The sequence below is a fragment of the Alexandromys fortis genome, unplaced genomic scaffold (genome assembly GCF_014885135.2).
Source record: "Alexandromys fortis isolate MF-2015 unplaced genomic scaffold, M_Fortis_MF-2015_v1.1 scaffold_3, whole genome shotgun sequence".
NCBI lineage: Eukaryota > Metazoa > Chordata > Mammalia > Rodentia > Cricetidae > Alexandromys > Alexandromys fortis.
Genome location: NW_026067909.1, coordinates 15,523,243 through 15,547,612, shown reverse-complemented (window position 1 = coordinate 15,547,612; position 24,370 = coordinate 15,523,243). Strand labels below are relative to the sequence as shown.

The 24,370-nt window shown below is 47.4% G+C and overlaps 1 protein-coding gene across 1 annotated transcript; it reads left to right on the top strand.

Moving 5' to 3' along the window:
* The first annotated feature begins 7,306 nt into the window (after positions 1-7,306).
* On the top strand, positions 7,307-23,762 carry Tsga10ip (testis specific 10 interacting protein). Its single transcript, XM_050137107.1, has 8 exons — positions 7,307-10,505; positions 12,093-12,232; positions 12,330-13,045; positions 13,227-13,374; positions 17,674-17,844; positions 21,928-22,027; positions 22,225-22,343; positions 22,787-23,762. The coding sequence occupies exons 1-8, from the start codon at positions 10,311-10,313 to the stop codon at positions 22,920-22,922; spliced, it is 1,725 nt and encodes a 574-aa protein (XP_049993064.1). The 5' UTR covers positions 7,307-10,310; the 3' UTR covers positions 22,923-23,762.
* Positions 23,763-24,370: the final 608 nt, after the last annotated feature.

Genomic DNA, 24,370 nt, shown 5'->3' with positions numbered 1-24,370 from the left:
TTTTGATTTTCGAGACAGGGTTTCTCTGTAGTTTTTGGTGCCTGTCCTGGAACTAGCTCTTGTAGACCAGGCTGGTCTCGAACTCACAGAGATCCTCCTGCCTCTGCCTCCCAAGTGCTGGGATTAAAGGCATGCGCCACCACCGCCAGGCTGGAACTAGCTCTTATGGACCAGGCTGGCCTCGAACTCAGAGATGTGCCTGCCTCTACCTCCTGAAGGCTGGGATGAAAGGCATGTGCCGCCTTCACGGTCCAGTTTTTTCCCTTTGTTCTTGAGCTGAGAGCCTTGGGGTGTGGCACAACCAGCGTCAGCCAAAGGCTATGACTCTCACTGACAACTGGAAAGCCCCCTGCAGCTCACTGCAAGATTTGTTCAGCAAACTTACAACACAGAGGAGAGATGGGCTTCTAAGTCCCCACCAGAAAGAAGCCTAAGGGACAAGTCTGACCTCACCCATTGCTGGAGAAGGTTCCTGGGCATAGAAATTATATCCTGCTGGTGGGCACGTCAGTGGGGAACCAGCTTTGAAAAATCTACTCTGTTGCCATGGTTGTTTCACCCATGATCCACTGGTCTCCTTAGACTTCTTCCCAAGAGAGGTCTAGGCTGGTGTTCACCAAGTCAAGAACACTCACGTTTGGGCATGGTAGCCAGAGGAGGGAGACCAGGGTATTCCCTACACTTGATAATGGGAGCAGGAGGACCAGGAGTTCAAGAGATACAACATAAAAACAGACAAAGAGCTGGAGAAATAGCTTAGCAGTTGAGAGCATTGCATGTTTTTCCAGAGGATCTTGGTTTGATTCCTAGCACCTACATGGTGGCTCACAATTGTCTGTAACTCCAGTTCCAGGAGATCAGGCGCCCTCCTCTGTCATCCTCAGGCACCAGCATACATGTAGGCAAAACATTCATACACAAAAATTTAAATATTAAAAAAAGCAAAAAGATGCCTATATCTCCCCTGAAATAGCTTGATACCACCCCCAGGTCTTCGGTGAACACATGGATGCACAGTAGTAAGTGCGCGTGACAAGAATGTGGAAAACAGGGAAAAGGAGTGAGGAGAGTTCTGGATATTGCCACACCTTTAATCCCAGCACTCAGGAGGCAGAGGCAGGAGGATTCCTGTGAGTGAAAGGCTGGTCTATATAGCAATTTTGAGATCAGTTAGAGTCACATATTAAGGCCCTATCTCAAAAAAAAAGTCTTTGTTACAATAGATAAATCTTAAAGATCATGGTAACCAAAAGAGCCAAACAAGTACATTAGGTGATATAATGCTTTTAAATGAAGTTTTTTGTTTTGTTTTTAAGATTTATTTATTATGTATCCAATGTTTTGCCTGCATGTATACCTGCAAGGCAAATGAAGGCACCATATCTAATTACAGATGGTTGTGAACTACCATGTGGTTGCTGGGAAGTGAATTCAGTACCTCTAGAAGAGCAGCCAGTGCTCTTAACCTCTGAGACATCTCACCAGCCCCTTAAATGGAGATTTAAAAAATAAAATTTCACAGATTTAACCCAATGCCCATCAAACTCCCAGCAAAATTTTTCAAAGACTTCGAAAAAATGGTATTCAACTTAAAATGGAAAAGAAAAAAACCCAGGATAGCCAAAACATTCCTGTACAACGAAAGAACTTTTGGAGGCATCACAATCCCTGACTTCAAATTCTACCACAGAGCTACAGTACTGAAAACAGCCTGGTATTGGCATAAGAGCAGACAGGAGGACCAATGGAACCAAATAGAAGACCTGAATATCAATCCACACATCTCCAAACACATGATCTTTTTTTTTTTTTAACATTTTTTTAAAGACTTATTTATTTATTATGTATACAGTATTCTCAGTACTCTGCCTGCAGGCCAGAAGAGGGCACAGATCTCATTACAGATGGTTGTGAGCCACCATGTGGTTGCTGGGAATTGAACTCAGGACCTTTGGAAGAGCAGGCGGTGCTCTTAACCACTGAGCCATCTCTCCAGCCCCCAAACACATGATCTTTAATAAAGAAGCAAAAAATATCAAATGGAAAAAAGAAAGCATATTTAACAAGTGGTGCTGGCATAACTGGATATCAACATGTAGAAGAATGAAAATAGACCCATATCTATCACCATGCACAAAACTCAAGTCCAAATGGATCAAAGACCTCAAAATAAAGCCAGTCACACTGAACCTTATTAAAGAGAAAGTGGGAAGTACACTTGAACGCATTGACACAGGGAACCACTTCCTAAATAGAACCCCAGCAGCACAGACACTGAGAGAAACAATTAATAAATGGGACCTCCTGAAACTGAAAAGCTTCTATAAAGCAAAGGACAGGGTCAACAAGACAAAACGACAGCCTACAGAATGAGAAAAGATCTTCACTAACCCCACATCAGACAGAGGTCTGATCTCCAAAATATACAAAGAACTCAAGAAATTGGACACCAAAAGAACACATAATCCAATAAAAAAAAATGGAGTATAGACCTAAACAGAGAACTCTCAACAGAGGAATCTAAAATGGATGAAAGACACTTAAGGAAACGTTCAACATCCTTAGTCATCAGAGAAATGCAAATCAAAACAACTCTGAGATTCCATCTTACACCTGTAAGAATGGCCAAGATCAAAAACATTGATGACAACTTATGCTGAAGAGGTTGTGGGGAAAAGGGAACACTTCTGCATTGCTGGTGGGAATGCAAGCTGGTACAACCCCTTTGGATGTCAGTGTGGCGATTTCTCAGAAAATTAGGAAACAACCTTCCTCAGGACCCAGTAATACCACTTTTGGGTATATATCCAAAGGATGCTCAATCGTGCCACAAGGACATGTGCTCAACTATGTTCATAGCAGTTTTGTTTGTCATAGCCAGAACCTGGAAACAACCTAAATGCCCCTCGACTGAAGAATGGATAAGGAAAATTGGTATATTTACACAATGGAGTACTACACAGCAGAAAAAAATTATGAAAGCTTGAATTTTGCAGGAAAATGGATGGATCTAGAAAACATTATTTTGAGTGAGGTAACCCAGACACAGAAAGACAATCATCACATGTACTCACTCATAGGTGGTTTAAACATAAAACGAGGAAAACCAGCCTACAAACCACAATCCCAGAGAACTTAGACAACAGTGAGGACACTAAGAGAGACTTACATAGACATAATCTACATGGGGAAGTAGAAAAAGACAAGATCTTCTAAGTAAATTGGGAGCATGGGGACCCTGGTGGAGGGCTGAAGCGGGGAGGGGAGAGGAACAGAGAAAAATGTAGAGCTCAATAAATATCAATAATTAAAAAAAAGAACCTAAGAGCCTATCTGTGCCAGATGGAGTGTTTTAAATGGTGGTAATTCTGCAAACAAAATGTTCTTGGAGTTTGAAGAGGAGAGACAGCTGGCAGCTGACGGCGTCCAGGAATAGCAAGTCAGATGGCGACTCACATTGTGGGGACATAGGGAGGAGCGGGGGTGCCTAGGGCAGGAAGAGGGTGACCTAGCATTCTGCACAAGGCTTGGGCACAACTTGAAAAGGTAAGATTTTTTTTTTTTCAAGACAGGGTTTCTCTGTATAACAGCCCTAGTTGCCCTGGGACTAGCTCTGTAGACCAGGCTAGCCTCGAACTCACAGAGATCTACCTGTCTCGTCTCCACCTCCCAAGTGCTGGTATTAAAGATGTGTGCCACCACCGCCCTCACTTTTTCTCTGTGTAGTCCTGGATCTCCTGGAACTCGACCTATAGACCAGGTTGGCCTTGAAAACTCACAGAGATTCACCTGCCTCTGCCTCTCCTGAGTGCTGGAATTAAAGGCGTGTGCCACCACTGCCTGGCTGTTGGATGAAGTTTTTATCAAGACTTTAAGATCAGAAAATGCAAAATATGTCATCTGATATGTTGTTGGTTTTGTTTCAAGACTGGCTATCCTGAGTCCTTTGGGTTTCCATGTGAATTTTAAAGTCAGCTTATCAAGACCTGGAAAGACAGCTGAGGTATTGATTTATAAAACCTTATGTATTTCATGTGTGGGGTGTGGTGCAGCATGTACAGGTCTCTGCTACCCTGTGGGTTCCCAGGATGGAGTCTGCGTCAGCAGGCTTGTCTGCAAGAGCCTTTAATGGCTGAGTCATCCCACCAGCCTGTCAGCTGAGATTTTGACAGGGACTTAGCAGAATTGTTTTGTGGAGATTGCTACTCTCTGGGCTTGTTTTAGGAACAGATGCCTTCCCTTCTGGTTAAGAATTACATTTTTGCCTGATGCGTGCCTTTAACCAGCACTCCAGAGGCAGAGGCACACGGATCTGTGAGTTCCAGCCTGGTCTATATAACAAGTTCCAGGCCAGACATGGCTACATAGTGAGACCCTGTTTGAAAGCACCCGAGTTACCTGAAAGAGCAGTTTTCTAACATGTGAGCTGCCTGCAGGCTGTGCAGTGAGCTCCGGTTTGCAGCTTCCTTGAGTGGCCTCCCATGCTGGGGTGGGTTCTGTTAATGCAGCCGTCCCTGACTCATTTCTGCTCCAGTAAGTAACCCCTCACCCAAATCCATACTAGTGTTGGTTCTCTGTCTGGGATGAGGAGACGTTTCTTTATATTCCTTACAGATAATGTCCTACAACACCCTAGTGCCACCAAAAGGAAGGCAGGCAGGATACATGTCATGGTGCACTCAGAAAACAGAGGAGCATGCATCTGTCCTCGTCTACCATGTGGGTCCTTTGTCTTCCATGCAGGAATCAAAATCAGGTCAAGCACCCTTACCAACCGAGCTGTTCAGCCGCCCCAGCCATATCCCTAGTCTGCCTTGCAGAAATCTGTGATGCGTCCTCCTCCTGCCTCTTTAGAGAATGAGTCTAGGGACCAAGGCAGGCTGCCAAGCTCCCTGCTAATCCTTGGCCTTGCTGTGGTTAATCTCTCTGTAGCTCTGGCTGGGAGCTCTCTCTTACTCAGCAATCTTCACTCTTTTTTTTTTTTTTTTTTTTTTTTTTTTTTTGGTTGTTGTTGCTGCTTTTTTTTTTTTTTTTTTTTTTTTTTGGTTGTTTGTCTCTGAGACAGAGTCTCTGAGTGTTCTAGAATTCACTATATAGACCAGGCCGGCCTTGAACTTATAAAGGAGATCTGCCCACCTCTGCCCCCAAGTGCCAGGATTAAAGGTGTGTGGCACCTCACCCAATCACAATCTTTGTTCTTGCTGACCACTTTAATCTGTTGGTCTCCATGCCATATCTCCCTGACCTCTCCTGACCCCTAAGTATTCTGACTTCTGTTCCATCCCTTCTCTCAGCTCAAGTGTCTAATTGTCTCCCTAACAAGTGTCTTTCCTGAATCTCCCACTTAACTTCCCTTAGCAGTTAGTCTTGTGGTCACCTGAAGTCACTAAAAAAAAAAAAAAATCTCTGCTAGCCTGGTGTGGAGGCTTACACCTTTAAGAAAATTTGAGGCTAGTCTGGCTCCAGAGTAAGACTGATGAGGGATTCCACTCTGTATGCTGTGAATATGTTGTATTACCATTGGTTAATAAAGAAGCTGCTTTGGCCTATGGCAGGGCAGAATATAGCCAAGCTGAAAGAGATATATAGAGAGAGTAGGTGGAGTCAAAGAGACACCATATAGTTGCCCAAGAAGACGCCAGAAAAGAACCTTACCCAATAGACCACAGCCTCATGGCAATACCACAGATTAATAGAAATTTGTTAATTTAAGGTGTAAGATCTAGTTAATAAGAAGTCTGAGCTAAGCCAGGCGGTGGTGGCACACACCTTTAATCCCAGAACTCAGGAGGCAGAGGCAGGCAGATCTTTGTGAATTCAAGGCCAGCCTGGTCTACAAGAACTAGTTCTAGGACAGGCTCCAAAGCTACAGAGAAACCCTGTCTCAAGAAAACAAAACAAAAACAAAAACACCCCGAGCTTCTGAGCTTATAGGTCAGTGTTGTGACTAATATAGTTTCTGTGATTATTCAGGAACAAAAGAGCAGTCTCCGTTTATATAAGATGGTAGAGGTGACCACCTAAACCACAACATAGGGGCTAGGAGATGACTCAACGGGTAGAATCTTTCTGTGACAGTGTGGCGACCTGAGCAGGATCCCCAGAAGCCACATAAAGGTGACAAGCGAGAGGAGGCTCCACAAAGTTGTCTTCTGACCTCCACACACAGGCTCTGTCAGAAGCTCCCCTATCACTCACACATGATAATAATTAGTAGACAGAATAAGTGAATGAATGGCTGGAAAGAAATGGCTGGTGTTATGAGTAGTCAGATCTCTGGGCTTGACTCACTTGTATTTGGTGTTTCACCTCTCCGAACAGTTGCTTCTCTCCTGGTGCTGGAACCCCTTTTCCCGAGGAGTGGGAAAGCCAGGCTTCCCTGTTCTTACCCCCCCATCCCATTCTGCTATCCCGTTGTTGTGGGGCACAGGGATAGAAGCAGGAAACTGGTAGGGAGTTGGCAGTAGCCGCTCCAGACGGTGGAGGAAAGCTATTCCAGCAGAATGCACTGCTCTGGCCGAGGGCCTGGGTTCAGTGTCTGTTGCCCACACGGTGGCTCCTGACCCTCCATAACTTCAGTGTCAGCAATCCAGTACCCTCTCTGGCCTCCCTGGGCACATGGTACACAAACGTACATTCAGACAAAATAACCAGACACATATCAAAAGTGAAAAATAGAAAATGCTGCTCCTGTCTGCGGGTACTGCCTGGATTTCTGGCCACCTTTACAGATCAGCTCCAGCAAAGGGCAATGCCTCTGCTTTGACTGCTCCACTTTTCTTCCACCTGGAGGCACACACAGACCCATCCTATTGAGCTCCCTTGGCAGGGTCCATTCATTTTCACCCTAGAGCCAGTCAGTTCTCACTGCTAGGCCCATCCTCCACGGAGGTCACCTGCACTGCTGACCCCCTGGGCCACCACCACAGCAGCAGCCTCTTGAGTCTCCTTGAAGCATTCAGTACCGGATCTGGAATTAGCAGACAATTCAGCAGGGCATGTGACACATACCATTAGCCCAGCACTCCACAGAGGCAGGCAGATCTCTGAGTTCAAGACCAGCCTGGTCTACAGAGTGAGTTCTGGGCCAGTCAGGGCTACACAGAGAAACCCTGTCTGGGACAATCATTTAAAAAAAAGAGGAGGAGGAGGAGGAGGAAGAGGAGGAGGAGGAGGAGGAGGAGGAGGAGGAGGAGGAGGAGGAGGAGGAGGAGGAGGAAGAAAACGGAGACAACGGTTCACTAGTGCAGGGCAGGCCTAGGATCTCAGCAGGATACCATTTCTTTCCAAATCAATGTTGTTACCAACTTACTCCCTCAAAATCCACCACGGGGGACTGGCAAAATGACTCAGCAGGCAAAGGTGTTTGCCACCAAACCTGATGATCTAAGTTTAACTGCCAGACCTGCACGGTGGAAGGGGAGAGAGACTGCTTCTGTAAGTCCTCTATGTTTACGTGTGTCCCGGGGCACACACCCCGCCCTACATACACAATCATATAAAAATAAATAAATCTACCCTTAGAGCTGGGGGCATGTTTCAGTAGGTAGGATGTTTGCCTAGAATGTATAAAACTGTGGGTTCAATGTTCAGCACCGAATAAATGAGGCGTTGTGGTGCATGCACATCTGTAAGCTGGAGCCAGAGAGGTAGAGGCAAGGTGATCAGAAGTTCAAGTTTATCATTGTCGGTGTAAGTAGTTCAAAGCTAGCCAGGATGATATGAGACTCTTTCTGGGAGGAAGGAAGGAAGGAAAAGGAAAGGAAGAAAAGTTCAACTTTAATTTGTTTATATTTCTGACAAGGACAGGGTCTTCAAAAGGGGCAAAATGTGGGTCACATTGACAGGACTGAAGAGACGGCTCAGAGGATAAGAACACTGACTGCTCTTCTAGAGTACTGGGCACAAAATAATACAAACTTCAATTGTTCCAAAACCAATGAAGAAGGTTATAGGCTAAGACTCCACCCAGACATGGCGATACTGGCCGGACTCCGCGATGCCGGCTGGTAATCTCAGCACTCAGGAAGGGAGCGGGAAGAACAAGTTCAAAGCTATCCTCAGCTACACATAGAGCATGAGGCCAGCCTGGGCTATACGGGACACTGCTTAAAGAAACAAACAAAAATCTCCTACAAAACAGTAAGAAAAAGACAAAAAACTCAGTGGGAGGGCTGTGGCTGTGCTCAGGGCTGAGTGTGCCCTCAGTGGGAGGGCTGTGGCTGTGCTCAGGGCTGAGTGAGTGTGCACTCAGTGGTAGGGCTGTGGCTGTGCTCAGGGCTGAGTGTGCACTCAGTGGGAGGACTGTGGCTGTGCTCAGGGCTGAGTGAGTGTGCACTCAGTGGGAGGGCTGTGGCGGTGCTCAGGGCTGAGTGTGCACTTAGGATTCATGAGGCTTTGTGTTCCAATCCTAAAACCAAATAAAAAGGGGGATGAAGCTGCAGTGGTGCCTCAGTGGCTACCCAGTCATAAGAACCTGAGTTAGATTCCCAGCATCCACATAGAGAAAGCTGAGAACTTGAGGGCATGGTAGCACATGATTTTAATCCCAGTGCTATTGAAGCAGAGGCAGGCAGAACTTTGTGTGTTCAAGGAGAGCCTGGTCTACATAGTGACTTTTAACCAGCTAGGGCTACATGTGAGACACTGCCTAAGATAAAATAAACATAAACAAAACAACAAAATCCATAGAAAAATCAAAACAAAAGCAAAGTACATATACACACAGGCACACCCAGAAAATCTAAGATCAAAGCTCAGCCATTCTCAGCTCTGACTTACTTGCTGCCTCTGGAGGGCATGCTATCCAGTGGACTGGCTCAGCCAGAGGCTTGGAGAACAGAGTAATTGTATAAGATCTCATGTGTAAATGGAGACCGTTCATTCATTTCTCGGCTGCCCAGACCCAAATAATCTTAGTGTCCTCACTGTTGTCTAAGTTCTCTGGGATTGTGGTTTGTAGGCTGGTTTTCCTCGTTTTATGTTTAAACCACCTATGAGTGAGTACATGTGATGATTGTCTTTCTGTGTCTGGGTTACCTCACTCAAAATAATGTTTTCTAGATCCATCCATTTTTCTGCAAAATTCAAGCTGTCATCATTTTTTTCTGCTGTGTAGTACTCTGTGTGTAAATGTACCGCATTTTCCTTATCCATTCTTCAGTTGAGAGGCATTTAGGTTGTTTCCAGGTTCTGGCTATGACAAACAAAACTGCTATGAACATAGTTGAGCACATGTCCTTGTGGCACGATTGAGCATCCTTTGGATATATACCCAAAAGTGGTATTACTGAGTCTTGAAGAAGGTTGTTTCCTAATTTTCTGAGAAATCGCCACACTGACATCCAAAGGGGTTGTACCAGCCTGCATTCCCACCAGCAATGCAGAAGTGTTCCCTTTTCCCCACAACCTCTTCAGCATAAGTTGTCATCAATGTTTTTGATCTTGGCCATTCTTACAGGTGTAAGATGGAATCTCAGAGTTGTTTTGATTTGCATTTCTCTGATGACTAAGGATGTTGAACGTTTCCTTAAGTGTCTTTCATCCATTTTAGATTCCTCTGTTGAGAGTTCTCTGTTTAGGTCTATACTCCATTTTTTTTTATTGGATTATGTGTTCTTTTGGTGTCCAATTTCTTGAGTTCTTTGTATATTTTGGAGATCAGACCTCTGTCTGATGTGGGGTTAGTGAAAATCTTTTCCCATTCTGTAGGCTGTTGTTTTTTTCTTGTTGACTGTGTCCTCTAGCTCTTATGTCTTAAATTAACCCATTTCCATTAATCTGTGTATCGCCACAAGGCTGTGGCTTACCAGAAAGGCTCTGGCGGCGTCTCTCTCCTTTGGCAGCTACGTGGCATCTCCCTGACTCCATCTACTCTCTCTATATATCTGTTTGGATTTCCCACCTGGCTTTATTCTGTCCTGCCATAGGCTGAGGCCGCTTCTTTATTAACCAATGGTATTAAAACATATTCACTGCATACAGAGGGGAATCCCACATCACTGATGAGGCTCAACCAAGCTGAAGGCAGGCTGAGGAACATGACATGCCTCACGTATCAACTGTGTGGACATCTTCACAGGACTTGAGGGCCCTTTGAGATGACAAGTTCTGATGTTCCTTTCACAACAGATAGGCAAACATAGGCCTAAAGAGGTAGGGAGCCTACACCAGTCCAGGAGGCAGAGGCAGAGTGCAGTCCTGGGCCTGTTGAACACCATCTCTGGAAGGAAGTCAGCATCATACGTCCTGGCTGACCCCTACCTAGTACTCTTGCTAGAGTCATTCAGACTGGTCATAGCCTGGTTGTCATGGAGATGGCAGAGAGGGCAGTTCCAGAGCTGGCAGATGGACGTGGGAGACGGCAGGGTACCAATATGCTAACCCCTGTCCAACTGCTGGCCAGGACCATATCGGAGAGACCAAAGCAGAGCACAGAGCCCTTGGCTCCAGGGACGGCCACAGGGTTGTTCAAACTTCTATCAAGCATCTCTCCGGAGGAGCAGGTGAGGGAGGCAGGCCCAGCTGGGGAACTTCCAACTGCTCAGCAGCATCTTCGGCCAAGAGAAGCTAGGGCTGCCTGAGGTCTCAAGGAAACATAAGACTAGAATTAAGATTCTGGTAACAGTTAGGAAAGCCTGGGGCAGGTACACAGAGGACAGACAGATGGAGCAATTTGGGAACATGGCAGGGCAGAAAGGGCTTTTAGGAAATAAATCACTTTCTTCCACTTTTGTTGCACTAAGTCCAGAGCCCTGTGTGACAGCCAAAAGAATGCTAGCCTTGGCTGTTGCTGTTTTGTTTGGGAGGTGGTGGTGGAGGATTTGTTTGTTTGGTGGGCTCCCACCAAATTATCTGGGCTGTCCTAGACCTCACAAGCCTCCCATCTCAGTTTCCTGGTATCCGGGGTCACAGGCATGTGTCATCACACCCAGACAGTTTCCTAGATTTAAAGAAGACATGCTGGTGCAGCCTAAGCCTGTCATTCCAGCACTTGGGAGGTGAAGGCCCGAGAAGCAGTAGTCAGAGTTACCCTCCGCCATGCAGGGGTGGCGCATGCCTGCTAATGCCCGCACTCAGGAGACAGAGGCAGGTAGATCGCTGTGAGTGCGAGGTTAGCCTGGTCTACAGAGCGAGTTCCAGGACAGCCAGGGTAGGACAGGAGAGAAACTGTCTCAAACAACAAAACAAAACAAAACAAAAGCTATCCTTAGCTACACAGTGAGTTTGAGACCATCCTTAGCTCCTATCTCAACAAAATAGCAAAAACTAACAACAGCAATATAAGATCTATTGATGGGGATCAGTATGATAACCCTATGTATACAATAATTAAGTCAGGGCAATTATTATCTCCGTGTGCTGGGAACATTTGGACACTTCTTTCACAAGAGTTCAATGGTGACAAATTTGGGATTTGGAAACAGTGACAACATGTATTGGTCCCAGCCCCACCACTCACCAGTCAGGTGGCCTCTCCTCTTGGAAATGCAAGAGCCTAACTCTGCCTGCAAATGGGTAATAACAAGCCCCACTTCCTTGGGTGTTTTTGGGAAGGTCAAAAGTGTAACTCCCTAAAGGTCTGGTGCCTAAGCATCTACAGCTTTTTATTTTATTTGCATGCACGTGCGTGTGTGTGTGTGCAAGTGGAGGTCAGAGAACAACATGTAGGTGTTGGTTCTCTCCTATCACATGGGTCTCAGGGATCAAACTCAGGTTGTCAGGCTTAGTGACAATTGCCTTTACCTTGTGAGTTACCTCCCCAGCTTTGTCTGCAGCTTTTGCTATTTTTTTTAAAGATTTTATTTATTTATTTATTATGTATAGAAAGTCTGCCTCCATGTATGCCTGCAGGGCAGAAGGCGCCAGATCTCATTACAGATGGTTGTGAGCCACCATGTGGTTTCTGGGAATTGAACTCAGGTCCTTTGGAAGAACAGTCAGTGCTCTTAACCGCTGAGCCATCTCTCCAGCCCCAGCTTTTGCTATTATAACAGAAGAGGCAGTGAGTTTTAGGGACAGCATGGAAAGGGGGAAGCCCCTGGAGAGGTGCAGAGTGGTACAGAAGCTGTCCTCTCCCCGGTCCTGTCCAGGCAAGTCTTGGAAGTGGCGATAGCCTTCAGAGCCAGAGCTGCCAGCTGCAGAGGTCTCAGAGTGCAGGGCAGAGGACAAAGAAAGAACGCAAGACCCGGAGGCGGAACAAGAAAGGACAAAGCTCAGTGGAGGCCGAAGAGTAAGTGACTGGGGATGGACTGGGGTGGGTGTGTGTGGGGGTGGGTGTGTGTGTGGATGGACTGGGGACCCTCACTGACTTCTGTCCTCTCCTTCAGTCTGTTCAGTTCACCTGCTCGGAAACCTTCCTTTCCTTTCCAGTGGGCCTGGGAGAGCTTCATCATAGATGGTCAGGCTCTGCTTCAGCCAAGCTCCTGCGTGGCCCACGGCCACCGAGCCCCGCTTTTGTCCCCAGCTGGGCTCCAGCTCAAGTCCAGGCGCAAGTCAGTAAGCAGCCTCTCAGAAGACCTTGGCTTCTGCCAGAAGACAGAAGTACAAAACCTGGAGAGGAGAAATCAGATGGGGGCCTGGGGCAGCAATACCCCCCCTCTTGGCAAAGCAGAGAGCCAAGGGCTGGAGCGAAGCAGCCAGGGTGGCTTCTGGCCACCAGGAAAAGGGTCAGGGTCAGAGTGTGAGGATGCCTCGGAGGTCGAAGGCCAGGATGCAGAGGAGACAGAGAAGATTCTGAGCCCTGGGGAACTGCCCCAGCTCCCGGGGCGGGGCTTGATCTCGGAGGAGGAGTGGATCTCAGAGGTGACAGAGGAGGAGGAGGAACACAGCGCCCCCCACAGGAGGAAAGGCAGCTCTCATAATAAGGGGAGGAATTTTGGAGAAAAGGCATCGGAAGGGGAGCTGCAGGGCCACAGCCAGGGAAGCAGCTCCAGCTCCAACAGCCTCCGAAAGCTGCAGAAGGAGAAGTCAAGGGCCAAGGAGCTGAGGGGGCCCTGGGACCTAGAGCGGCTACACCGGCAGTTACAGGAGGAATTGGATTGTGGTGAGCGCAGCCAGGAGGCTTGAGGTGCCGGAAGCTGTGGGAGACCTGCACTCGGAAGGTTGGGGTGGTGGTAGGGATAAGTAGTAGAGGCTGGGGTGAGCTAGGGATTGTCTGGTTGTTGGATAGGACTCCCAGTGACCCAGGAGACGACGTGATCTTGATTTGATTTCCCCATTCACAGGTCCTCAAAAGCAGACCTGGAACGCATTGCGGGCAGCCGTCCAGGCCTCTACCAGGGGTAGGAGGACCCCTATCTTGGGAGATGATGAAAGTTACTTATCTACCAACTTCCCCAATCGCACCTTCCATAAACGGCAGGAGGCCACCAGGTGAGGGAAAAGAGGAAGTTGGGCAAGAACTGAGGGCGAGGGTAGGAAGAGACCAGTTTTACATGTGAGTCTCTTCCTAGTTCACCCATTCACCAGGTTTCCTGATCATCCACCCAGCCTTCTCTTGATAATGTCCATCTGTCTCCTTGTCCTACTGCATTGACACACGCCACTTTTCATCCTTTCTTTTCTCCTATCCATCCGACAGCCTATATTTTTTTAATTTATTTATTATGTATACAATATTCTGTCTGCATGTATGCCTGAAGGCCAGAAGAGGGCACCAGACCTCATTGCAGATGGTTGTGAGCCACCATGTGGTTGCTGGGAATTGAACTCAGGACCTTTGGAAGAGCAGGCAATGCTCTTAACGGCTGAGCCATCTCTCCAGCCCCCCCCCCCATAGCCTATATTTTTTTTTAAAAAAAGATTTATTTATTATATATACAGTGTTCTGCCTGCGGGTCAGAAGAGGGCACTAGATCTTATTACAGATGGTTGTGAGCCACCATGTGGTTGCTGGGAATTGAACTCAGGACTTCTGGAAAAGCAGCCAGTGCTCTTAACCTCTGGGCCATCTCTCCAGCCCCATCCTTCAGCCTATTGATGTAACATATATTGTCTTCTTGTGAGTCCTCAGGACAGGAGGGAGGGAAGACTTGGGCCAGTCTGAAGTCCAAGGTCTACAAAAGAAAATGGATGGCCAATGTGTTTAGTTCCAGTTGCTACACTTGGGCTAGAACAAGAGACTACTGGCTCAGAGAAGCCTGGAGGCAACTGTTGGCCAAGGGATGATGAGGGCCTGAACCATATGCCGGTGTGGATGGAGAGAAGGGGACCCACTCCAGAGTTCTATAGAAACCTAGTTTGTGTGTGTTGAGGGGTGGGGTCTCAAGAATGCTAGGCTCTACTATTGAGCTATATCATCAGTCATGAAATCTAAAAAAAAATATATATTTTGTCTGTTGTCTACATATGCAGGCATATGGAGGTCAGAAGATAACTTGAGGGACTTAGTTCTCTCCTTCCACCATGTGAGCCTGGGGGATTGAATTTACGTTGTCAGGATTGGCAGCAAGTTCCTGACCTGAGCCATCTTGCTGGCCCAGCCCTGAGATTCTTAGACCCTGACTTGGGGACCGATTAGAAGTGGCATGTGAGGTCCCTCTGTTTCTCTCTCTCTCTCTCTCTCTCTCTCTCTCTCTCTCTCTCTCTCTCTCTGCCTCTCTGCTCTTCCCCCTTCTCCCCTTCCCCTCTATAACTAAATAAATATCCAAACTCGTTCTGGAAAAAAGAAGAAGTGGCATGTGAGGCTGGGGAAAATTCAAATTCATATTATCAGCATTTTTTTTTTCTGATGAGAGGAGGTATTGAAGCCCAGTCTCATGTAGCTCAGGCTGGCCTTGAATTTATCATGCAGCTGGAGCTACCTTGAATTTCTGATCCTTCTGGATCCTTCTGCCTTTGTCTCGGTGCTGGGATTACAGATCTGCACCACCACCCTTGGTCATCAGAGTCTCAGAGTACCCTAATAACCCTTTCTTACAGATTTACTCTTCATTAGTTTAAAATTATGTGTATGTATGGCTACATCAAACTAATTAAAATGTGTATTAGCATACATATTTTCTAAAATGAACACTTAAAATTTAATCTCTTAGCGATTTTCAAATCCACCGTAAATCTTGTGAAAAATCATAACCACTATATTGTAGGATAGATTTGTTTCTCTGTGTAGCCCTGGCTGTCCTGGAACTCACTCTGTAGACCACACTGGCTTCAGACTCTGTCTCTCAAGTGCTGAGATTAAAGTGTGTGCCATCACACCTGGCTGGTTTGTTTTTTATACTTTTTTAAGAATTATTTTTTATGGCTGATGAGATGACTCAGCAGTTCAATTCCCAGCAACCACATGGCTGACAACCATTTGTAATGATCTCTGGTGGCCTCTTCTGGTCTGTAAGCATACATGAAGGCAGAACACACTATACATAATAAATAAATCTTAAAAAATATTTTTAAAAATTATTCTTTAGTGCCAGGTGGTAGCAGCGCACACTTTTAATCCCAGCACTCAGGAGGCAGAGGCAGGCGGATCTCTGTGAGTTCGAGGCCAGCCTGGTCTACAGAGTGAGTTCTAGGACAGGCTCCAAAGCTACACAGAGAAACTCTGTCCAGAAAAATAAAACAAAAATTATTTTTAAGGGGCTGGAGAGATGGCTCAGCGGTTAAGAGCACTGGCTGTTCTTCCAAAGAACCCGGGTTTAATTCCCAGCACCCACATAACAGCTAACAGCTAACAACTGTCTGTAACTCCAGTTCCAGGATCTGATACCATCACACCAATCCACATAAAAGAAAGCTAAATAATTTAAAAAAAAAACACAAAGATTTTGTAGTATTTTTTAAAAAATATTTCTAAATTAATTTTCATTTATTTTATTGATTTTTATCGTGCTCTACAATTTATTTTTATTTTATGTGTGTGGGTGTTTTGACTGCATGTATGTCTGTGTACCACATACATGTCTGGTGCATGTACCATGAATGTGCTTCATGCACAGGAAGGCCTAAGAGGGCACTGGATCTTCTGGGACTGAAGTTGGTTATTAAGTAGCTAGCGTGTGGGTGCTAGGAATTGAACCTACCTCTTCTGTTACCTACTGCGTAATCTCCCCAGCCCTAAGATTTATTTATTTCATGTGAATGAGTGTTGTGGATGGCTGTGAGCGGGGGCCCCTGGAGGAGAAGCAAGTGCTCTAACACTCCCACCCCCTGTACTGTTTTTATATACCCACCTACTGTAGACCCCTGCTGACAGTGATGCTCTTTTGTCAGATGTTTTGTTTGAAGGAAGTCTTGCCATTTAGGCACAAATTGCCATGTCTGGTACTAGCTATGTATTCCAATGGGCATTGAACTCGCTGTAATTCTCCTGCCTCAGCCTCCTGTGTTCTATCATAATGTATATCACAATGCTTAATCTTTTTTTTTATTTTCTGTTTTTAAATTTATTTTGTGTGAGTGTTGGCATGTGTGGATAGTGGCAGGACCTGGTTCCCTGGTTCTCTCCTACCACTCTGAGGCAGGATCATTCTCTTCTTTTCTTCCTTCCTTTCTTTTTTTCTTATTTTGGTTTTCTGAGACAAGGTTTCTCTGTGTAGTCCTGTCTGTCCTAGAACTTGCTCTGTAGACCAGGCTGGCTTCAGATTAGAGATCCTCCTGTCTGTGCCTCCCGAGTGCTGGGATTAAAGGTGTGACCCACCACCACCTGGCAGTTAATGGTTTCTTATCAAATTGGGACACATGATATTTCCAGTCCTTTCTTCTGTTAAGAAAGCTTTAAAGCCCAGGTGATGGTACAGCCTGTAATCCCAACACTCTGGAGGTGGAGGCATGAGGTTCAGAAGTTTAAGGTCATTCTCAGCTATAGAAAGAGTTTGAGGCCAGCCAGGGATACATAAGAAATGAAAGAATGAAGTATGTAGCTAGAGACGGAGATTCCTAGAAAGGAGGCAGAGTGGCCAAGGGGAAGTCTTTCTGGGAGCCATGACATTTCACTACAGACAAGACTGATGAGAGCAAACTGTCCATAATATCTAGGGAAGAATATTCCAGGCTTGTCTACTTGCTGTTCAGCTATCCACACTTTTTGCCCACATGTTCACATCTTGATCCCTTCAACAATTTTATTTTTTCCCACACATTTATCCATCCATCTGTGCCTTGAGCTGTTAGGGACTAACCTCACTGCTGTGGAGGAAAGGGTTAGAGACCTGCCCTTCTCAAAGACAGCTGCTGGGCAAGGTAACGGAGCGATGCAGAAAGGGTCCCAGGCTGTGGTCTGAGCTCTTCACAGCCCAGGAAGCCTCCGCTGAGCTCTACAGTGCTCAGGAGGCCTGAGCCAAGAGTTAAGAACTGGATCTAAAGCTGGATGGTGGTGGCACACGCCTTTAATCCCAGCACTCATGAGCAGAAGCTGGCAAATCTCTGAAATTGAGTCCAGCCTGCCAGTCTGATCTACAAAGCAAGTTTCAGAACAGCCAGGGCTACAGAGAGAAACTGTGCCTTGAAAAAACAAAACAATAAACAAAGAAAAGAACTGGATCTCTCTGCTGAAGAAGAGGGAAAGGCTTTAAGCTGGCTGTAGGCTCCGTGGAGCCTGGCTACCATCACTAATGCCATTTGTTTCCCAGGATACAGCCCCCTCCCCACTCCAAGGCTTATGTGTTCCTCTAGGCTTCCCTGACCTTCCTTGAATCTCCTGATGCCTCTTGGACCTCTCCCTTTCCTTCCCAGAAACCTGCTGCAGGCCTGGGAACGGCAGCAGCTGGAAGAGCGGCAGCAGGCTGAGATGCGCAGGGCGCGGGAGCACCAGGTGCAGCAGAAGGTGGCCCGCTGTCTGGCAGCCTACACGCCCAGAGGGAGCCGAGGGGCCTTGACCGCTCAGCGCAAACTAGAGGAGCTGAGGTAGGAGGCCGGCTTCGGAGGGCCTGGCTGGGGCACGGCAGGGAGGCTGAGCTGGGTGGCAGGCTGCGAGACCCCACAGCGGCCTGGCCAGGCCCCTCAGCTGCATTTTACAAATGGAGAAGCTGAGGAGAAGAGGTGGGTGAATAGATTAGATTCAAATATTAGATTCTCAGATTCTGTGCACAGTCATGATTTCAAGTCTTATGTTTTGGTTTCTTGGTGCCAGACATTCCTTTATAAAAGTCCAGGATGTTTGGACATGGTGGCTCACACCTTTAATTCCAGCACTCTGGAGGCAGAGGCAGGTAGATTGCTGGGATTTGAGGTCAGCCTGGTCTAGTGAATCATAGGAAAGCCAGGGAGACCCTGTCTCAAAAATAAATTGTTGAGTGGCTGGAGAGATGGCTCAGTGGTTAAGAGCCTGCTGCCCTTACAAAGGTCCTGGGTTCAGTTCCCAGCACCCACATGGTAACTCACAACTGTCTGTCACTCCAGTTCCAGGGAATCCAACACCGTCTTCTGGCCTCTGCAAAGACTAGGCACACATATGGTACACTTATATACATGCAGGCTAAACACTCATACATATAAGATATATATATTTAAAATGTTGAAGATTTTAGAGATAGTTATGTGATAAATGGTCCCAGGGGCTCCCCTCCTGGAGACAGTACGCATGGCCAGCTGGGATAATGAGCTTCAAGGTCTTTCCATGCTTTCGCTGCCCCCTTTTTGAGATAGGGTCTCTTATGTACCCCTGGTGGGCCTGGGAGCCATGCAGGTACACACGCAGGCCGTCACAGAAATCCTTCCACCTGTCTCCTAAGTCCAGGGATCAAAGGTGCCGCTCTGCCTAGCTCTTTTTCTTCTGTAGCCTGGAGGCCCAGGCTGTCTTAGAACTCACTATCTAGACCAAGCTGGCCTTGAATATGTAGCAATCCTCCTGAGCCCGAGTGCTGGGATTAAGGCTTGTATCACTCCACCTTAGACTATATTTCTAGGAAGCCACTTCACAAATCATTCCTCTTAATGGGCCATGAGTTAGGTAGTGCCAAGTACCCACACAGTGCTACAGAGGCCTGAAGGAAGCCCTGGCAGTTGTTTGGTTACTGTCTTAGGGTTGGCATTGCTGTGAAGAGACACCATGACTATGGCAACTCTTTTTTTTTTTTTTTTTTTTTTTTTTTTTTTTNGGCCTCATGGTCTTGGGGATTTTTTTTTTTTTTTTTTTTTTTTTTTTGGTTTTTCGAGACAGGGTTTCTCTGTGGTTTTGGAGCCTGTCCTGGAACTAGCTCTTGTAGACCAGGCTATGCCAACTCTTATAAAGGAAAATATTTAAGAGGGTGGCTTACAATTCAAAGGTTTAGTCCATTATCGCCATGGCGGGACTTGGCGGCAGGTAGGCAGACATAGGTCTGGAGAAGTAGCTGACAGTTCTATATCTTGTGCAGGCAACAGGAAGTGCACTGTCTCATTGGGCATGGCTTGAGCATATATGAGACCTCAAAGCCTGACTCCATAGTGATGTACTTCCTCCAAGACCATACCTACCCAACAAGGCCACCCCTCCTAATAGTGCCCCTCTCTCTTTGGGGACTTTCTTTTTTTAAAAAAAAATTATTTATTGTTTTTAATTGAACTATACACTTTCCCCCACTCCGCTTCTTTCCTCCCCTCTCCCCTTCTACCCTCCCTTCTGCCCCGCGTGCTCCTGATTTACTCAGGAGATCCTGTCTTTTTCTCCTTCCTAGGCGGGTCCATGTTTGTCTCTCTTAGGGCCATTTGCTTTAGAGCTACCAGTTACCTGGCTACACTGGGTGCCTTAGTGCTTGATCTTCAGTGACAGGACACACGGGAGTCCCTGCAAAGGCCCAACCTCATGCCATAGACAACGTGACTGAGTACAGTCGTTTGAGCCCGTGACCTGACCACCTGTGGGCCCTCTCCGGGCCTGCTTTTCTTTGGCTTTCCTGTCGGAAGAGGGTTCTGGTGCTGCAGCACGGCACCAAGGACTTGGCAGGGCTCAGGTCACCTAAGCTGAGTCCGTCTTCTTGTGTCAATTTCATTTTTTAATTATTATTATTATTTGTACTTCTAGCATTTGGGAGGCTGAGACAGGAGGATTGTGCTTCAGGTTAGTCTAGACTACAAAGCGCAATCCAGTCTCTAGAACCTGAATGAGTAGAAGCCTGGGGGACGGCTTAGCCAGCAAGGTGCTTACTGCATGAGGCCCGGGCTGAATCCTTAGCATTCATGTTTTTTTAAATTAAAAATATAACAAAGTGAACCCAGGTGCAGCTGTGTGGCCCTACAGCCTCAGTGCTTGGCACGGAGGCTTGCTGACCACCCCCAGTCTAGCCTAGGTGGTGAGTTCCAGCATCGTGAGAGACCCTATCTTAAAAAAAGGAAGATGGCCGCCACAGAGGCACATACCTTTAGTCCCAGCTCTTGGGAATGAGTTCCAGGTTAGCCTGGTTTACATAGTGAGGTCCTGTCTCAAAAAACAAAACCCCAAACTATACAAGAACAACAGCACAAAGGACATCAAGCAAAAGGCAGAGTCCTAATGCCTTCACACTTGTAACCTCTCAAAGTCTCTTCTTATTGGTGAAGGTTCTTCTTAGTTGGAGCTTGTGGTCCTGGCATGGTTTTCCTAGCGGATGTTGTTTTGTTTTGTCGTCCTCCAGTGAGGAAGCTTCCTTCTCTGGCCTAGCACGGGAGGGCCTTCCCTGGGTGTCTGACGTACATACCTGAGAGTCTAGCACGAGTTTCAAGCCTTATCTGCTTATCCCTCTCATCCCATCTGTGGATTCTGCCACTCCATGCTGGGCACGTCCTATGTGCACTAACTGACAGATGTCTAGTCCTCGGAGGAGTGAGGTCAGAGGCAGTGTTAACACTGGGCTGGAGGAGCAGACTTGTAGTCTCAGCTAGCCCAGGTTGGTCTAGAACTATGTAGCAGACAGAATTTCATATCTTCCTACTCCTGTGTAGCAGGTCTTTCTTTGAACCACCAGCTCCTGAAGACAGAGACTTCTTACTAATTATGAAAGCTTGGCCTTAGCTTAAGCTTGTTCCCAACTAGTTCTTAAAACTTAAATTAACTCATTTGTATTCATCTACATTCTGCCAGGTGGCTCCTCACCTCTCCTCAGTACTGTATGTCCAACTTGCTCTGCATCTGACTTGTGACTCTCCCACCTCAGATTCTGTCCCAGAGTTCCTATCTCTGCCTAGAAGTCCTGCCTAACTATTGGCCACTCCGCTCTTCATTAAACCAATCAGAAGTGCCTTAGGCACAGACACATTTTCATACAGTGTTCATAAATTTATCCCAACACTTCTGCCTGACGAATGCTGGAATTACGGGGTTGTGGGTCACGCGGAAGGAAAAGGAGCTCTTGTCAAAGCACAGATAGGGCAGTTAGAGGACAACTCTGGAGCTTGAACGAAAGCTGCCAGCCCTAAGTGTGGTGAGCACAATGACCTGCTGCGCCATCTTAACATTCTCAGGCTGATTTTTGTAAACAGTAAGTTTTTCTCTCGTGCAGCCCAGATCTTTTTTGTTTTTGATAGAATCGCACTCTGCAATCCAGACTGGCCTGGAGCTTACTCTGTAGCCCAGATTAGCTCTGAGTTCAGGCAGTTCTACTGCTCGGCTTCCCAAATGTTAGACACCAGCTCTGGGAGATGCCCCTTTGTGCACAATACTCTTCGTCATTTCCTGACCTGCAAGAGGGGGAGAAGCGGGGGGGGGGGGGGGCTGTGCAAAAAGAGCTCAGAAGCCAGAACTGGTTCCCTCCAGAAGGTAGGGCAAGCCCCGGATGCACAACCTAAACTTGGGACAGGTGCTCAATCCTACAACCTTGGACAAGTTCAGGTGACCTTCCTGAGCCATCAGCAAAATGGGGCAAATAAGTCCCACCCTAATAATCCCACCCACGAAATACAGGGCCAGAATGGGAATGGAATAGTTTTGTAAGCGTCAGGAGGAACCGTTATATTAATAGGCTCCAGTGAGAACCAGCAGCCTCTGGCCTGGGGTGTGTCCATGGGCAGCTACCCAGAGGACCTTTCTTACAGGCGCAAGGAGCGACAGCGTTTTGCTGAGTACCAGGCAGAGCTGCAGGGCATCCAGCACAGGGTGCAGGCCCGGCCCTTCCTGTTCCAGCAGGCCATGCAGGTGAGGGCTAACACCTGTGTAGGCAGACAGCCCCCTCCCTCACTCCCCGAAAGGAACTGCCTTGCAATGAAACAAAATTGGAGTGGGGCCCTGAGGGTCCCCCCAGAAGGCTTGGGACCCCCTTCTTAATGATCAGAGCCCCACAGTGGCCCCAGCAGCCTTGGTGAAGAAGAGGAACCTTTCTTTTCTCTTGTCAGACCAACGCCAGACTCACAGTGAATCGGCGCTTCTCCCAGGTACTGTCAGCATTGGGAGTAGACGAGGAACAGCTGCTGGCAGAGGCAGGCAACGTGCAGGGCCTCTCCCGGAAACACAGGTGAGGCAGGACAGGGCAGCCACGCCAGCCGCTGGTCCTCCTAGTGTTCTCCATGTCACCCGGAAGGGGGGCTGAGGTTATTGTTCCCACCTCCCAATGAGACCAGAGTAGGCCTTACTCAGGACACAGGAACAAATGAGTCTAAAAGCTAGTCTGCAACCCTGAGCAAGAAGACGCCAAGCAGCTGGTGCCAACTGTCACCCGATACTGCCCCTGACACCTTAGAATAAATAATATGGTATAGAGCCGGGATTTTAAGACTTAGTTTACTGTAAAACATAAAACAGTCCAAAACAACCCCGTGACTGCAGGAGGGATGTCACTTCCCAGAGACTCACAGCCACCAAGCAGAGGAGTTAGATTTGGACGCATGGGGTGAAAGACTGCACTGAGCATGGGGTAGGGCGCTGTGGAGCCCATTGATCTCCATCTGTGTCTTTAAGGAGCCACCGGTCATTTGGAGTAGAAATGGATTCCTCTTCTCAGAGCCCCCCAAAGACAGAACCCACCAGCAGCCCGCCTGGAAGGCTTCCCTCCCCGACCCTGGGCCCAGAACACAGTCCCTGCGATAAAAATTAAATGCTTTATGGCGAGTACGGTGTGAGATTTCTGAGGAAAGTTGGCTATGCACTGGGGGAGAGGTAGTGGCAAGTGGGTGGCCTCGTCTTAGCTATTTCCCACATCCGTTGGGAACCCTGGCTGCACCCCGTTCCTCAGCAAACACATGCGGTGTCTTTGCTACTGAGCAGTGGGACACCTGGAAAGGAATCGGTGAGACTTTCCCATGCTTTCTCCAACACACATATACCTGGGGACTAGAAATCCTAGTGAACAGGACCCTGCCTCTGAGGACGCCCGGTCTTGGAGCTTTATTTATTGATATCTTTTTGTTCTCTGAGATAGTCTTGGAGTGAAGCTTGCTTGCTTATTTATGTCTTTGTTTTCCGAGGAGCCTCTCCGGAACTAGCTCTTGTAGACCAGGTTGGCCTTGAACTCACAGAGATCCGCCTGCCTCTGGAGTGCTGGGATTAAAGGAGTGCGCCACCACTGCCTGGCTAGGCACAGAGCTTTAAAGGGGCACACAGACCACACCAAAACATGCCGAGATGTGCGATACAGGAAGCCCCCAGAGGAGCAACTACTATCTGAAGGAGGACTTCTTTAAAGTCCTCCTCAAGACCAAAACAAAGCAACCAAACCAAACCAAAAACCCAGGATGAGAGAAAAGGCGGGAAAGCAAGACATGGTGGCTTGCGCTTATAATCCTAGACTGGGGCCATAGTTAACTGGACAGCCTTAAAAAAATATGGATGTGCTAAACTTGCACTCGAGCTCGGTGTGGGCGTGCACGCCTGAAATCCCAGCGACTCTCAGCACAAGGGAGGCTGAAACAGAGGGACTGTGGTGGGTTCGAGACCAGCCACCAGGCCAATCAGAGCTATACAGACCCTATCTTAAAAAGAAAGAAAAATGGGCCGGGAGAAGGCCATCTATAATGAGATCTGGTGCCCTCTTCTGGCCTGAAGGCAAACATGCAGACAGAACACGGTGTACATAATAAATCTTTAAAAACGAAAAATAAAAACTAGAAACAAAACAACAAAAAAACCCCCACTCAGTTTCGTGGGGTTCACAGGTACAAATTCATAGAGCGTTCCTTAGCAGTCCAGAGAGCAGGTTAAAAAGGCCCAATCCACCAGCAATCCAGGGAACGGAGGACGACAGCAGTGCTCGCTGGCAATACTAGTTTATTGGGGTTGCAAGGCTGGGCCTTCGGAGCTGGTTCATTTATGAAGATAACATGAGGTATCTTCCAGCACCGGATGCAACCTCGGCCCCGAAGCCTACTAGAAGGACAATCCTGGAGAGGGGCGGCCCACGGAGACAGAGGTACAGAGCAACACGGGGGTAGCACGACAGAGAGGAAGCGGTTCCGGAGCCTCGACAAGTGCACATGCGCAGAGACCAATACCTGGCAGCCGGGAACGCGCCGTCTTAGGAGGTTCCCAGGCGGGCCCCGGAAGCAG

Bases quoted from the DNA above. Each gene is read 5' to 3' on its own strand.
- Tsga10ip (XM_050137107.1), top strand. From the start codon at position 10,311: ATGGAGATGGCAGAGAGGGCAGTTCCAGAGCTGGCAGATGGACGTGGG. The intron at 12,233-12,329 runs GTAAGTGACTGG...CCTCTCCTTCAG, and splicing joins AGCTCAGTGGAGGCCGAAGA to TCTGTTCAGTTCACCTGCTC. The intron at 22,344-22,786 runs GTGAGGCAGGAC...TGTGTCTTTAAG, and splicing joins GGCCTCTCCCGGAAACACAG to GAGCCACCGGTCATTTGGAG.